The 16,193-nt window shown below is 41.8% G+C and overlaps 1 protein-coding gene across 4 annotated transcripts in view; it reads left to right on the top strand.

Annotated features, from left to right (window-relative positions):
- The window catches only part of LOC112109098 (TPR and ankyrin repeat-containing protein 1), an 80,920-nt gene extending 68,698 nt beyond the window's left edge, over positions 1-12,222 (top strand). For all 4 annotated transcript variants that reach the window (XM_024203485.2, XM_024203487.2, XM_024203486.2 and 1 more), the window contains 3 exons: positions 3,730-6,797; positions 9,275-9,376; positions 10,947-12,222. In XM_024203485.2, coding sequence (XP_024059253.2) covers positions 3,730-6,797; positions 9,275-9,376; positions 10,947-11,056 — 3,280 coding nt within the window. In that variant the 3' untranslated portion in view covers positions 11,057-12,222. The remainder of the gene's footprint in view (positions 1-3,729; positions 6,798-9,274; positions 9,377-10,946) is intronic.
- Positions 12,223-16,193: the final 3,971 nt, after the last annotated feature.

The raw sequence follows: 16,193 nt of genomic DNA, 5'->3' as shown, positions 1-16,193 counted from the left end.
GGAAAACATAGTATACAGTCATGTTATTAAAGACTGCAAAAGGAGGCACAAAATTAAGCTTGCACAGACAACCTTAATTCTTGCTTTTCCTGACTTTTAGTGCTTGACTTTGCAACATTGATGACATTATTTTAACATAGGTTTTTGTGTGCAATTTTCTAGGTTTAATTTTTTTATTATTATTTTTTAAAGCAAACTGAAAAAACAAATTCCATCATGTGGCATCATATTGATACCACATAGAAGCTTTAGATCCACCACACAGACTTCTGTCAGTTGAGCTAATGGAGTAACTGATTGTCATCCTCTGTAAAGACAAGAGAGAAATGGAGCACTTTGCTGATGGGTTTCACAGATATTTGCGGATAGCAGAGGAATGGTGAGATGCATGAAGGCTCTGGAGGGGAGTGTGCTCTACTTGGCACAGACCTTTCTGTCCCATCCCTCTAACCTGTCCTTGTCACAGTCCTGTCTTTTTCCCTACCCCTGCCTATCGTCACAGTCCCATTCTTCTCATCGCCATGCCCAGTTGCCGCCACTCAGGCGTCTCATCCCAGTCCCCGTCTCCTTGCCAAGCAAGTTCTAGTCTCACCCCTTCATATTACCAGTCCCCAACTCCCAGTCTCCTTGCCCATCCAGTCCTAGTGCCCCTTTCCCTTGGCTCCTCATCCAGTCTCTCTCTCTCTCCACCACGTTGGCCTCTAGTTACCCATCCCCACTGGCTCCCACTCCCAAACTCTCTCCGTGACCTCCTTGTTTTTATCTAAGGATCCCACCTCTTTCCCCAGCTCCTCAACAGATCTGACTCCCCTTCCTTCTCCTCACCCCACTGGTTCTCAATCCCAGTCTCTTTCCTCAGCCAGTCCCAGTGTTCTCCCTCACTCCTCCCTGGGCTCCTTATTTGATCTGTCTCCCCCTGCCTCCTCCCCCATACACACCTGCTGGCTCCCAGTCCTTTTTTACCATTTCTCTTCCCAGCTCCCAGTCCCAGTCTCTTTGCCTAACCTGTCACAGCTCCTCCCCCTACCTCATACGTCATGACTCCCAGTTCCAATATTCTTCTCCCCGCACCTCCCAACCTCTAGACCAGTCTCTCCCCTTTACCAGGGTCCTTGTCCCTACCACCCTCTCCTCAGCAGGTCCTGCTCTTATTCCTTGTGCATCTGAATAAGGCAGTTTTCTCTTCCATGTTGCCTGAGCCCAGCAGGAGGAGTTATTGAGAGCACAGGGAAGACAGGTTATCTGCTGTCAGTTCAGGTGCCCAGGCCCAACCTGACACAGCCGAGGGCTGCAATTGCAGGGAAAGTCCTGCTCATCCCTGGGCAGGAGCATAGAATATCATAGACTATCAGAGTTGGAAGGGACTTCAGGAGGTCATCTAGTCCACGCCCAACGTGGACAGAATCTTCGGGGAATTTAGCAGCTAAACTTGAAGAAATCTTCTATGCATGTGTGAACTGCAGTTTTTCATAACTTGGTTTATAACTTTTCACAACAGGTTCATAACTTGGCCAAATTTAACGGATTTTCATAGGGACAGCAAAAGTCTCATCCCTGCCAAATTTTAAGTCACTGCTCAAAAATATGGTGGGCTAAGTTCCCTCTAAGCTGCACGGCTGCACAGCGGGCTATCAAGGGCCACGCAGGTTGGGAGAAGCGCCCCGCCCAGCCGGAGCTGCCGTGGCTGGGGAGAGGCACCCCTCCCCCGGCTTGGCCCAGCCCAGCCCTGCCGCAGCCGGGGAGAGGTGCCTCTCCCCCGGCCTCGAGTTGCTGTGGTGAGAGAGGACTGGGGGGAGTCCTCTCTCCCCGCTGCAGCCCCGGGGCAGCCTGCACCCCAGAGCCCTCATCCCCAGCCCCACCCCAGAGCCTTCACCCCCAGCTGGAGCCCTCACCCCCCACACCCCAACCCTCTGCCCCAGCCCCGAGCCTCTTCCCACACTCTGAACCCCTCGGCCCCACCCCCGCCACACATCACCTCCATATTGGTGAACATAACAAAATTCATTCCACACATGGATGTAAAAAATTAGAGGGAACACTGATGGTGGGGACACTAGACCTTTTAAAAAAAAAATGTTTTCCGGGATGTTTTAACATGGACAAAACATATTATTTTTCCCCAGCTTTGCTCTTGGAAATGATTGAACCTTTTTGGCTGAAATTTTCAAATAAAATTCAACCTGAATCAGATACCCAGCATGAAAAGTTTCAGCCCAAATGATTAAAGTTTGGCAGAATTATGAGCAACTGAAAACAGGGTCTTACGATGGGAAGTATTGGGCAACCTTCATGGATACATAGATAGCAAGGCCAGAAGATACTATTGAGATTACTTAGTCTGATCTCCTGTATAACACAGGCCATAGAACTCCCCCAAAATAGTTAGTAGAGCATATCTTTTAGAAAAACATCCCATCTAAAAAGTGCTAGTGATGGACCTTAATAATAGACAGTGCTGCCTGCCCCACCTAGAACCATAGGATTAGAAGGGACCTCAAGGGTCCTCTAGTTTAGCCCCCTACCAAGATGCAGGATTTGTTGTGTCTAAATCATCCAAGATAGATTGCTATCCAGCCTCCTTTTGAAATCCTCCAGTGAAGGAGCTTCCACAGTTTAATTCAACAACTTAAAACTTCACAGTAAAGTATGTATGTTCCTCAAACAGCATAGTTAATGTTCATATTCTGTATGACATAGCATGAAATCTTATGTTCTATAATGTGGTAATTTGGAAAATAACTTTTATTACCACTGTACTTGGGAAGTTTTTTTTTTTTTTTTTTTAAAGAATAGCATTTGTATAGAAATAGTTTGATTCAAAATTGGAAGTCTTAAAATTATTTTTAACATCTAATGTTTTATTTTAAATCAACCTTGCAAAATCATTTATGCAAATTTACCATCCCAGGCACAAAATCTACTCCTTCACTCTTACCATGAAAAAAATGATAATGAAAAGCTAATGATGGCTTACTCACCTGTCAAAAAACATTTCTTTGCCCTCGGTGTGTGGGTGAGAAGACTACTGCAAGGTTGAAGTTTGGCTATGAAACAAGTTTACTAATTTATTGACATCATATAACAGTAATTAACCAGCTGAATGTCAGAACTAATGTTGGAAAAGGTACCTTGATCTGCCACTCAGAAGCAACAAATGGGAGAAAGATTTATATTATATGCCGTACTATGGTGCACATGTATTCTGTTAATCATAAAGTGATCAGTGATTGATGTAAGCTTTTGTTTGGATTTACCAAGTTTGACCCCTGAAGAATGATATTTGATAATGTGAGGGTCTTAGTCTCAAAATTCTGACTGTTCATGTAGCAGATTCATAATTATCATATGTATCTTAATAGGAGTTCATACCGCTGTGTTTTGAATTACTTTAATCTCACTTTCATCATGATTTCAAAGCAGTTTGTTGCAAGACCCACTGATGTTCTGAGCTTCTAATCTGATTCCTGATTGAAATTTTAGTGATCTTAATTCAGACAGCTTTAAATTGTAATGAAATGATTTGTAGATCTTTTAAAGTACTGTGATAATTTTTCATATTTCTGAGACCTCTCATCATTATGCACAACATTTGATGTGCGTCTGGAGTAGACCTGACTGGCACAGAATTATTACCTTGCTCGACATTGTGTGATCTTTTAAAAAATGCTAGATTGTGCCTGTTTCATTCATATATGGTAGTAACGTGACATTGATGTATCTTTATTCCAGATATGAAGAGATACTAAGGATGAAAAGGCAACCAGTTTCCAAACTTTCATACTCTGCAAACCAGTTTTATTTGGAAGCAGCCGCAAAATACTTGCGTGAAAACAAAACCAAGGAAATGATGGCAGTCCTCTCCAGACTTGACACCGAGGACCAGCTTGTATTCTTGAAATCACGCAAATGCTTGGTCCAAGCAGCAGACCTGTTGAAGAGGGAGGGTCGAGAGGAAGAGGCTGCTATGCTGATGAAACAGCATGGGTTTGTGTTGGAAGCAGCCAAGCTCACTACCAAGAAGGAATTTCGAGCATCATGTCTGCTTACTGCGGTCCGTTTTAGCGTAACTGGCTGTTCAGAATTGGAAAACAGAGACACCATCCTGGAAGAAGCCTTAGAGCTTTGTAAGCAAACAAATCAAAAATTCAGCATTGCTGAGGCAACTTTTCTGCAGGGAGTTCTAAAGAAAGATTTTAGAAAGCTTGAAGAGGCCTTCTACAAGTTCTCGCCTTTGAATCATTATGCTGGTGTGGTGGAAGCACTCTTTGAATCAACCCACTGCGAACCAAAAAGCCAGGACATCTTTGTTCTGGCATCGTGTGGATTAGAGGCCCTTCTAAATCTGGTCAGAGCTCTCCAAAAAGCAACCACCAATGCTGAGAAAGAAATGGTCAGGTCATGTTTTGATTATTTTGGGATTTTGCCAATAGATGGCAATGTTTGCCAGGTGTCTCAGAATGAAGCTGGACATATTCTTCAATTCTTGCCTGATAATCCTAGTCTGAAAGAGAAGAAAACTAAAGATCACTTCTTTGTAGGCATGGAAGAGGTAAAGTCTGCACTGAATAAGCACTTTTTAAGCAGGCTGTGTTCAGTTACATGCAGTATACTTGAGCAGAGTTACCCTGATATTTGCATGAAGTTCATTGCTGGCTTGAAGTGTGAGGATAAAACCTGTAAAGATTTCCATAGACCTTTGTTGCGTCATGAGGCAAAATCTATACTTCAGTGTAAAATACATCTGGCAGCAATAAATGGACTGTTGTTACAGGCCAAGAGAGTATTCCCAAAAGAGCTGTTGCATGAATTTAATGACATTGATGAAATTTTGACTGCAGATAAGTATGCATTATGCAAATCCCTATTAGATTTTGTTTTCCCTAAACATTTTCATCTGAGAGTGGTGTCTGAAAACCCAAAGGCATGCAAAGATATCTTGGGACTCAGTCAGTTTTCTAAACCCTGTAGGATGGTGTTGAAGGAGTACGTCATATTTCAGTTTAAAAGTGAAAATGCCATAAATAGAAGAGAATCAACCGACTTGTGGCTCAGGGCAATGCAAGTTTTCATCTTGTCTTCCAGTTATCCTGAAGAATTTGAGAAGCTCCTTGTTAAGGAGGAAGATGATTATAACAAAGAACTGAAGTTACTAGAAGCTAAAAAATATGAAAAGGAGGATAGAGGCAGAGGAGGAAGACCCAAAGGAGTAGATGGCAGATATGGCATGTTGATACCTGATAAGTATTCTGGAAATGCAGAAAACACACACTTGTGTTTCATTCGACTTCTTGAAAATTCACTAGAGCGGCTCTATGTTTACAGAAACCCAGAAGACTGTAAGTGGATGTTTTTCCGTTTTATGAATGTCTTGGTGAAGAAATGCATTGAACCTCTGATTCCTAGCATAGGAAATACAGTGATGTTGCTGGAATTCCAGTATATTCTCTGTTGTGCCGTCCTGATGCGCCTCTGCAAGAACATTACTCTGTGTCTTCCGAAAAGTTACATCGCTCTCTTTCATTACTGGGAGTTTTTGTTCAGAAAAAGAGACCAGAAGAGAGAGATTAGAGACATCTTTTCCATTATACAGGAGTACAAACCAAAGGACACAAATGAGGCTCTGAAAGAGTTCAAATTTCATCTCCTTTATGTTGCAAAAGTTTTGTGCGGCGCTAAAAACAGTAATTTCAATGTTCTTCTTGATGCTTTTGGGGACAGCGATTGCATTACGTCAGGGGAAGCAGAGCGTACAATGGTGCTATGCTTAGTGATGTTAGTGAATGCCAATCAAGTGCTTAGTCCTAGATGTAAATCCCTTTTACATGAACACTTTCCTGAAATCAAGGCAAAGTTGATAAATATGAAAAAAGATTATCCATCCAAAGTGCCTGAAAGATTGGTTAAAATTGTGGAACGAGTGACTGATGCTGTAAATGTGAGGAAAATAGCAGAAGGCCTGCAGGAGCTGCTGATTGAACGAGATGAGGAGTACTTAGCTGACTGCCACTGGAAGTGGGACACTATGTATGCTAAAGGAGCAAGTATACGGGGCATCTTTTATGAGCAAGTAAACCTAGATAGATTTGAGTCATATTTGGATCCTTTGGAATATTTTGAGGAACCAGAAACGGAACTCGAAAGGGATCTCTATGTGGAAGAGAGAGAGGATCCCCTAACAGCCATAGCATCCATAAAGCAGCAGAAACAACAGCAGAAAGCTCATGCTAAGCGGAAATTGTGGCGTTTGTTTCTTTTAGCCTATTATTGCATAAAATGGAAGAGGAACTCATGTTCAAAAGCAGATCCCAGTGGGATGGAAATGAAAGAATTGGTATCAGGAATCTTTAAAAAAGCAGATATTGACCGAACACAATGTGACCTCTGTGGAGTCAAATTTATTCAGGGTCCTGAAAACTACTTTAACCAGACAGAAGACTTTGAGAGAGAAACTTCTGAAGCTGTGACACCAAGAGAGACTGATCAGGGAGAAAAGGAGAGCATGAAAAGGAGTGAAACTGTTGTGGCAAGTGAGACTTATGTAAAGCACATATACCTGGATGAGCATAGAAATAAATACACTGCCTACCAGAATTATTTTGAATTTTTCAAAAGAAATGTGGATCCAAAATTACGTGAAGGGTTAGATGTAGTGGACACAATTGAACAAAATACCTGGCTCACAAGTCACTTGATATTTAAAGAACATTCCAATGTGGTGCAAAAAAAAATTCAAGAGAACATTAAGAAGATTTCTGATATAGTAGAGGATGTCTATAAGAGAAAGGCTTGGGCTGATGGTAAGACTTTTTTGTTGTTGCCATCTCATCATTGCTTGTTGCTTGTATGGTCTTGTATTTTAGGTTCCTCCAACACTTGAATGATGTCTCAACGATATGAGATAAGTATGGGAGTGTCTATAAATATTTTAGTGCAGCGGTAATAATATAGGCCCTGATTTCTCCTTTTATTTATTCTGATTTTCAGTGGAAGTACTCCTGATTTATCCTAGTGCAAGTGAATGGAGAATCAGGTCCATATTGTTAAAGTCTGCTTGTAAAGAAAGATCTACACTGCCTCTCAGTTTTTGCCAAATGAAACGAGTTAAAATTAAGGATGCTATTGACAGTCATATTTTATTTATTTAAATTTTATATTTCATGAACACACAGAAGAGTATTGAAATAATACAATCAGCAGATAAAATGAATAGTTCTAATAGGGTCTCAAGTTCAGCTCTTTGTTAAAGTCTTTTTTAATATTTTAGATACATGATTAGGTGCTGCTGTCATGCTTCTGTGGCAGTTTCTAACTTGTCTGAAGTGTACTTCTAGAAACACCTCTAAGGTTATGTCTACACCGAGAAGTTTTAGGAATTCTTCAGTTCTTGGTATAGCAGCTCCACTAGTGCTAGCAAGATGGGAGCACTGGTGTTAGGGTAGTGTCAAGATTAGACTGCGCATTGGGTAAGAACACCTGCAGTTAGTCTACACTTGTACCCCCAACACTGCTAGCACTGTGCTAGCTACACAATGCTAGCTTCACTGATGCTAGACCAATGGTGGGAGCATTACTAAAAATCCTCAGTGTGGACAAGGCAAAAAAGCATTGCTAACAGTGACTGAACAGGAGTTGTATTACGTTTTATATCTTAGGAAATAAATATGTTGATACAAATATTATTTCATATTTGTTTACATATATTTGATGTTTTGCACTGTCTCTGGCAAGGAAAAATTAAGAGTGGGTGGATGATCTCGGAACAGAATAGAATGGACTAACTGCTCCTAGAAAAAAAACTAGCACCTTAAACCAAAACCCTGCCATTAACTATAGACCAGCCTTCAAAAGTGTCATGGCAGTTCATCAACTGTGGCATAACATCCACTTGTCTAAGGTGACTTATAATGAAAAAACTAATGATATTTCACTCACCCATCAAAAAAACCCTGCTTGCTGTGATGAATAGAATTTTGCAAGACTGTGTCATTCATAAGCCTGTGTTCACCAGTGTGTTACATAAGTCTTATGTTACTCCTCTCGTGGGAATGTTACACTATTTGGAAAATTGCTATATATAGACAAAGATGTAAAGTGCATAAAGTCAGTTTATTACACATGCTATGGGCTTGCCTATCTGTGACCTTACGTTGTTGAAAGTTGCTGATTTTTATTTAGAACAAACCATATTCAAATGTCACGGTTTAAGGGGTTTTTTTTTACACTTACTAGATAGTAAAATAAATAAATATAAAATAAAATTAATATACACAATCTTCGCAGTAGCAGAGAGATGTATTGTTATGTGCACTGGAAATACAAACATCTCTCACTGCTGCAGATTTTGGCTGACAGATGTCAAAGCAGTTTTCCCCTGCGGGAAAGCATCATACAGAACCACGGAAAGCTGAAGATTTCACTTCAATTTGGGAGTCTTTATTTCAAGTACAAAAATCTTGGTTAGTTAACAGACCCTGACATGTTTTGACTTCTGTTTTAACATAATTAAGTAGTTGGCCACATCGTCAGCTAGCGTAAGTCAGCATAGCTCCAGTGAAGTCAACACAGCTGTTTCTTTGGGAACTGTAGCAAACCTATCATCGGTTATTTGTCTAAGAAGTCATCTGCCAACTAGAGTACTTCTGTTCAATAAAAATTCTGATTATTATTGTAATACTAATTATTCACATACCTAATTGTTAATGGTAGATTTAGCTGCAAGATCTCAGTACCTGTTATCTTTGTTTTTCCATCCCGGAGGAAACTTTACATACAAGTTTATATTTTGCTTCTGACGTTTTTTTTTTAAAGTGTTTTTGTTAAGTCTGTAATATTACATTTGTAGTGTATTGTGCATGAACCTGTAGAGTTTAAGGGGATTGAGGAGAGAATTCAAGGAATCTTCTCGTTTGCGCCCTTCACAGAGCTAGCCATAATGTTGATGGGGAGTTTAGGCTGTGCATGGCCTTTCTAAAAGGGACAGGGTGAGGGTGTGTGCTGTGACCATCCCCCTCCCCCCCGTCTGGCAGAGTTGATTGATGCGGAGAGGAGTGCATGCTCTATCCTCTTCCATGGTGGTCTCTCTCCCCTACAGCATGTACTTCTGGAAGCCCCCAGGAAGAATTCTTGTTGATTCAGACAAAATCCTTCCTAGAGTTTTCAGCGCAGCATGGCCCTATAACACCTTTCCTTTAGTGTGGGCTGTCTTTCTAAGTCACTATCCAGCCCTCAGATAATAAGCACGACCTTAGTATGTTTAACAATTTATCTATTTCAGCTGAAGAAATAATGGCCAAGCCTGTTAGCAGTTTATCCGTTAATCTTGGCGATGCTCGTAAATGGCTGAAGAACACCGAGTCATATATGGTAAAGGAGGAAGGTACGTCATCAAATTATGCAAGTCTCCATATCCACAGAAATTATGTGGTTATATTTTAATTTGGAGGTATTCACCTTCTAGGTTTTATCAAGGCCCCTACCATTATTGCATAGCTAAAGAGGACTGAGTAGGCTGTGTATGCAGGTAGCGGTGGGTCAGGTGCGCTGTTCAGAACAGAACAAATAACTATTAAAAGGGAAGGGAAATGGAACCTTCTTCACCAAACACTAGGGAATTTGTTTCTCAGAACTTTACAGCTTCAGTATGTTTATGGACTGGTATTTGTATAACCCCAAGTTCTTAGGTCAGTGGTTTCTAATAGGAGTGATTGTTCTTAACCATTTTTTTACGTTCTCTTTTCATCTGGGTACAGGACAGAAGAAAGACAAGTCAAAGGGAAATAAAAAGATCCCTACCTGTAAAATATTCTTTCTATAAGACCTAGTGATTTGCATATGTACCTTAATCCATCACAACATTTAAGCATAAGCTTAACGTTAAGCATGGGAGTAGTTCTACTAACTTCCTTGGGAGTACTTGGGTGCTTAAAATTAAGCATGTACCTAAGTGTTGGATTAGGGCGATAATAATGATGTTGAGAAAGGAGGCAGTATCCAGTAATAAAGCTTCTTGAATGTCATGTTTTTCTAATCTAAAGCTGTGGTTTTAGACCAGTGATTTTGATCACCATTACATATCCTGTTATCCTCTGACAATACAAAGAAAGAGATAATTAAAACATAGTATGAACGAGCTCTTAGTTCTACAAACAGCATTAAAGCCTTATTCCTGCTCTCTTTTGAGGTCAATGGGGAAATGCTTACTGATTCCAGTGGTAGCAGAATCGGGTCCTGAGTGTCTGTCCACCATTAGCAGGAGGAATCCAAGGGAGAAATAAGTACTTTGACACACAGATTAGCCATTAAGACATGCTCTTCTGTTCACGTCAAAACTTAATAGAGGAAAAATACTTTATTAAAAAGAAGTCATGATCATGAATAAAATTAAGTCTTCAATGCAAGAGGTATATCAAAGCAACAGAGACTGTAATGTTCATACCAAAAAATGACTTGTAACTGATTCATTGGTTGAAGCTAATGAGTCTACTCAAGAAAGGTAATTATTTTAACACTTAGGTTAAGATGCTTTTGTTCTTAATTTTGCTATCATAAAATGTAAATATGCAAGAGGAAACTGCTAAGAAACTATTGCTGCTAGGAAAGCTTTCAGAGAAACTTTGCCTCCCTCCCCCCCCCCCCCATTTAGCTTTAATAGTGGTATTTCATTAAACTTGATTTTATTTATTTGGTTGTAAATTTTTTTTTAATTTTATATGATTGGTTCATTGGTTCACCAATTCATCCTTATTCAGCAAAACACTTTAGCACATGCTTAGGTCTTCTTGAAGTCAGTTGGTCTTAAGCACAAGTTCCATACCACCTTGTGCTTAAGTGCTTTGCTGAATTGGGGCCTGAATAGGAAATGGCTATAGTGTGTGTTTGGTCGTGCCTTTAGGAAAAGGAAGTTTCAATCTTATACACTTTTGAACAATTTGTTGTTTTTTAAATAGGTTTTGCAGATGACAAAGACTTTGAAAATGAAGGAGAGGATGAAATGGCAGCCTTTGAAGAACTAATCCCTAAAAAGTCTTCAAGAAAAAAAGGAAAACGTAGAAAATAATAATTTGAAAAATATGCAGATGACTATCCCACCCTGTACCTCTGTAATTTAGGAATAAAACTGTTAAAGGCTTTAATAGAAAAAAATATAACGGGATAGGGACAGCAAGGGGGAAAATGTGAAAAATACCAGCAAAGATTTTTTACTTTTGATTGTTTTTAATCATTTATTGTGGGGGAACAGTGACCTACCTGCTTGAAGTTATTTTATAAATTTATGTATTTTAAAAATTAAACTGCAACAGGACAAACTTCAGGCAGAACCAAATGGGCAACTCAGAAGTGACAAACGCCAGCATGTAACTTAGGTCATGTCTACACTAGCAAGCTTGCAGCGGCACCGATGCAGCTGTAAAATCGCTCATGTAGCCGCTCTATGCCGATGGGCGAGAGCTCTCCTGTCATCATAATTAAACCACCTCCAACGAGCAGCAGTAGCTATGTGGGTGGGAGAGCGTCTCCCACCGACATACAGCTGTCCACACTGGTGTTTCTGTCAGTGTAACGTACGTTGCTCAGAGGGGTGTTCCCCCCCCCACACACACACATTCCTGAGCAACATAAGTTATACCAACAAAAGTGCTAGTGTAGACGTAGCCTTACTAATTTCAAATGAGCCAGTGGAAAGAATAGCACTTTTCTGCCTCTACTCAGGGGTGTTTCTCCATCTATTCCTTTTCCTGCTTTTAATTTGCATCTTTGCCATCCTGCTGAGCTGGAACACTCATGGGAAGGAAGATGGTTTCTGATTTTTTTTTTTCTTGGAGGATTTTAATATCTTTTTTTTGGACTGTCCAAGACAGCTTGTCCCTGGAGGACATGGTTTCAAATAGCCATTGTGAACTAGTCACGTTTGGAGGAACTTAAATCTCCTTGGGGGAAACTTGCAATATCTCTTCTATTAATTCCAGAATCAGGAACGGTGAGTACAGAGAGTTCTAAACACATTTGTATGTGTGTTCTATCATCATTGTATACATCTCTAGTTAGATATGGACAAGAAGTCTTTTATTCCTATTTGTTCTTGATTTGATTATGCTCTGTACATATCAAAAACATCTGATGATTCTATAAAGTTAAAGATTGTTTATACATTTTACTTATTTTATAGATTTGACTTGCCAAAAAAAATCTTTACATGTAGTACATTTTATAAAGCCAACAAGATTGATGTTATAGCCTGATGTTGTCATTTTTTTTTAATTGCTGTGCAAGGGCCGTATAAGACTGCTCACATACAAAAGAGCTGCGGGATTTGGGACAAAGTACAGAATGTGTAATGGTGCTCACCACCACTGCAATTTCTGCCTGTTCACATCTCTGTTATATACTCTTAGGATGTTTTTGGTATTTTTAATGATTATGTGTTACTATGTGGCTGAGATATTTAGTTTTGAAAAGGTAGCTATTTTGTTTTCACATATCAAATTGTTTTAGTAGTTACCAGACCCGTCAAGAGAAATTTGGGGCCCTGATACATAGGGTTCATGATCCCTCTCCCATTTCACTTTGTTTACATAGACATTAGACTTTTTTGGGGGGTGGGTACTGACCTCAGGGGCCCTGGTACACTTGTCCCTCTATTTTTCCCATCACCCACCCTGGTAGCTACCTAAGCATTTTCCTCTGGGCCCCTGGGCCCATTGCTTTGGAAATTGGATGCATTGCATTGATAAAAACAAAACGTCAGCGTGGACCTGTGCAATATGGGCAGCAATAATAGCCATCTATCAAGTACCAACCACCCATCCATCACAAGAAGAAAAATGTATTATCCGATGGCATTTTCAGTGTGCTCTATGAAATGAGTGGATCGGTCTCGTTTTGATTTTTTTCCGAGGTGGTGTCCACATCCCATCAAACACTATCACAGTTGGCAACTTGGGAATGGTCATGAAAACTGATCTACTCGTTCTGCTCTAAGCGTGGTACATCCAGGCTGGGGTGAAGGTGCCGTGGCGGTGGAGTTGGGAGAAAACCTATCTGTCATTGCCCATACTCTGTGTGTTCTTTCTTTAGCTTCCAGGGCTGTATATCTAGTGCACGTGCACAGCTAGTAACCTTGAAGGTGTGTTTTGTTTTCTTCTTAGCTCCCCCAACCCTGCCAAACAAATAGGGATATTAACATTTTAAAGCCTATATTCCTGTAACATTAAAGTCAAGTGTTTAAATACTCTTGAGTCAAAGAATAAAAAAGGTAAGATTCTCAGTAACTTTCTTGGCTGTTTTGCACATACTGCATGTTGAAATTTCAGTCAGTTAATTTTTTTTAAATTTGTATCTTAAGATTTTGGTTTTTGTTGTTCACTGTAAACTATAAATATACGGAAGGGTCATGCAAACATTACTCCAAGAACCTTAACTGTTGAGTTTCCTGACTTGGGTGTTTAAATTCTTGACTTTAATGTTAGCTAAACAGTTTTTGTATTTAAATTACATTTCATATTTGAAAAGCCCTTCACATTTATATTTAAGTTATTACATATATACTGGCCTTCACTTTAGTGAAAAAGTCAGACATTTAGGTGTGTTTTCCCATAAAAAGCATTTAAAAAACAAATAAAATTACTGTAACAGACCAAAAAGTTGAAACAGATATAACAAAAGCAAAAACTTAAGCTTAAAAGCCAAATCATAGTACACTTGTACAGGGACTTTAGATTCCTTGTGTGGATCCATCTATGCAAAGGAAACGGCAAATAAATGCAAATGAATCCATACAAAAAGTCTGACTCCAGTTTTGGATCAGAGTTGCTGGATGGAACCTGTCTCAGCAGTGAGCTGAATTCAAACAGCTCCCTAAAGTCTCTGAAGTTCACATTCAGATTTCCAACCCCCACCCCCACCCCTTCAAATTCAGGAGTGTCTGGATCCAGAGTTTGGCTCTCCTCAAACAGAGACAGGAAATCTGGGTCTGAAGATCAAATTTCAGTGCTTCGCTTGAGCCTCTTTTTGGTGTACATAAATTCTTGCCCTCCCCCTGGCCATTCTCTTTGAATAAAAAACCCTCTGTTCATGAACCCTATCCTAATGTGTGATTAATGCAATGACGTTACAGTTCATTCAAATCTCTCTCGGTTTATTTGATGATTTAGTGTAATGTTCCTGCCTCTCAGGGTGTCCCCTTCGGCAGTGGAGAATCAGTGCTCATGGCTGGTTAGTCTCTCGGCGGTTCTGGCTTGCGGCTGTGCAACTGAGCAGATCAACCATCTGTAGCTCAGGTGTAGCTGAGCAAATCAACGGTCAGTGGTTCAGGTCTTCTGGCCGAAGGGTTAGCACTCATCCAGCCCTGAGTGCAGAGCCAGAGGTAGGGGGACTTGGGTCCACCCTTCTCCACCGGGTCCCAAACCAGGGCCCTAGAAATGACAGGTTGACAGGAGAACAGGGGTCACTGTCTTGCCTCCCTCCAACACTGGAGGACCCATGTTTCTGTTCCCTGGCATTCCTACCAGCATCTGGAGGGGCTGCTCCATGGCCTCTGGGGCCTGGTTCCCAGTCTTGTTATCGGGCAGCCTGCTCTCCACTCCCTCGTTAGGCCTCTCAATCTCTTCAGGCAGCAGCTGGCTTTCCCTCCAAGCCAGCTCCAGAAGGTTGTCACCCACCACAGCCGGTCATGGGCTCTTCTGGTAGTTTGGCTCCCTAGGAAGGACAACTAACTCCTTCCCTGGTCTGGCCCTAACTGAGCTGCGGGACCCTGTTCTTATGCTTCTTGCCCTGCTCTGTCCCCGCACTTCCTGTATTCGTCTTCAAGCTTCCAGTTACGAGTGGTGAACTATCAGGCTCTCCTGGGCCAGTACAAATTCAATCTGTGGGGCTCCCTGCCCATATTTGAGGACTCCCTCCAGGAGCGTGATAAGGGGTTCAGGGCGCTCGTGGAGGAAGGGGCAATGCCAGCTCGAGCTTCCCTACAGGCTGCCTCGGATGCTGCGGACACGGCCGCGCAATCGATGGCCTCGGTGGTGTCCATGAGACGGGCGTCATGGCTCTTACTCTCTGGGCTGTCCAGCGAGGCGCAGTCTTCCTGCAGGACCTCCCGTTTGATGGGAAAGCCCTCTCTGCAGAGGAAACAGATACAAGGCTGCATGGCATGAAGGACTTCCGGACGACCCTCCAGACACTGGGCATATATGTCCCAGCTCCGACAAAACCTAAATTTAAGCCGCAGCAGACTTCTACCCTAGCCACCCTCCCGAAGTACGAGGCCGCCCATAAGAAGCAGCGGGACTGTAAGAGATGCCCTCAAAGGCAGTCTCGACTTGCCCCCCCAGCCTGGACCTTCTAAGGGCAAGCAGGCGGGAAAAAGGGGGTTTTGTCAGGACGCTCGGGGGCATCCCGCCAGTCCTCGTCAGGGATCCACTTTCAGCAAGTTTGCAGATGACACTAAACTGGGAGGAATGGTAGATACGCTGGAGGGTAGGGATAGGATACAGAGGGACCTAGACAAATTAGAGGATTGGGCCAAAAGAAACCTGATGAGGTTCAACAAAGACAAGTGCAGAGTCCTGCACTTAGGACGGAAGAATCCCATGCACTGTTACAGACTAGGGACCGAATGGCTAGGAAGCAGTTCTGCAGAAAAGGACCTAGAGGTTACAGTGGACGAGAAGCTGGATCTGAGTCAACAGTGTGCCCTTGTTGCCAAGAAGGCTAACGGCATTTTGGGCTGTATAAGTAGGGGCATTGCCAGCAGATCGAGGGACGTGATCATTCCCCTCTATTCGACATTGGTGAGGCCTCATCTGGAGTACTGTGTCCAGTTTTGGGCCCCACACTACAAGAAGGATGTGGAAAAATTGGAAAGAGTCCAGCGGAGGGCAACAAAAATGATTAGGGGGCTGGAGCACATGACTTATGAGGAGAGGCTGAGGGAACTGGGATTGTTTAGTCTGCAGAAGAGAAGAGTGAGGGGGGATTTGATAGCTGCTTTCAACTACCTGAAAGGGGGTTCCAAAGAGGATGGATCTAGACTGTTCTCAGTGGTACCTGATGACAGAACAAGGAGTAATGGTCTCAAGTTGCAGTTGGGAAGGTTTAGGTTGGATATTAGGAAAAACTTTTTCATTAGGAGGGTGGTGAAGCACTGGAATGGGTTACCTAGGGAGGTGGTGGAATCTCCTTCCTTAGAGGTTTTTAAGGTC

Source organism: Terrapene carolina, unplaced genomic scaffold (genome assembly GCF_002925995.2).
Source record: "Terrapene carolina triunguis isolate 2854851 unplaced genomic scaffold, T_m_triunguis-2.0 Scaffold33715, whole genome shotgun sequence".
Classification (NCBI taxonomy): domain Eukaryota; kingdom Metazoa; phylum Chordata; order Testudines; family Emydidae; genus Terrapene; species Terrapene triunguis.
This window is presented reverse-complemented; position numbering and strand designations above follow the sequence as displayed.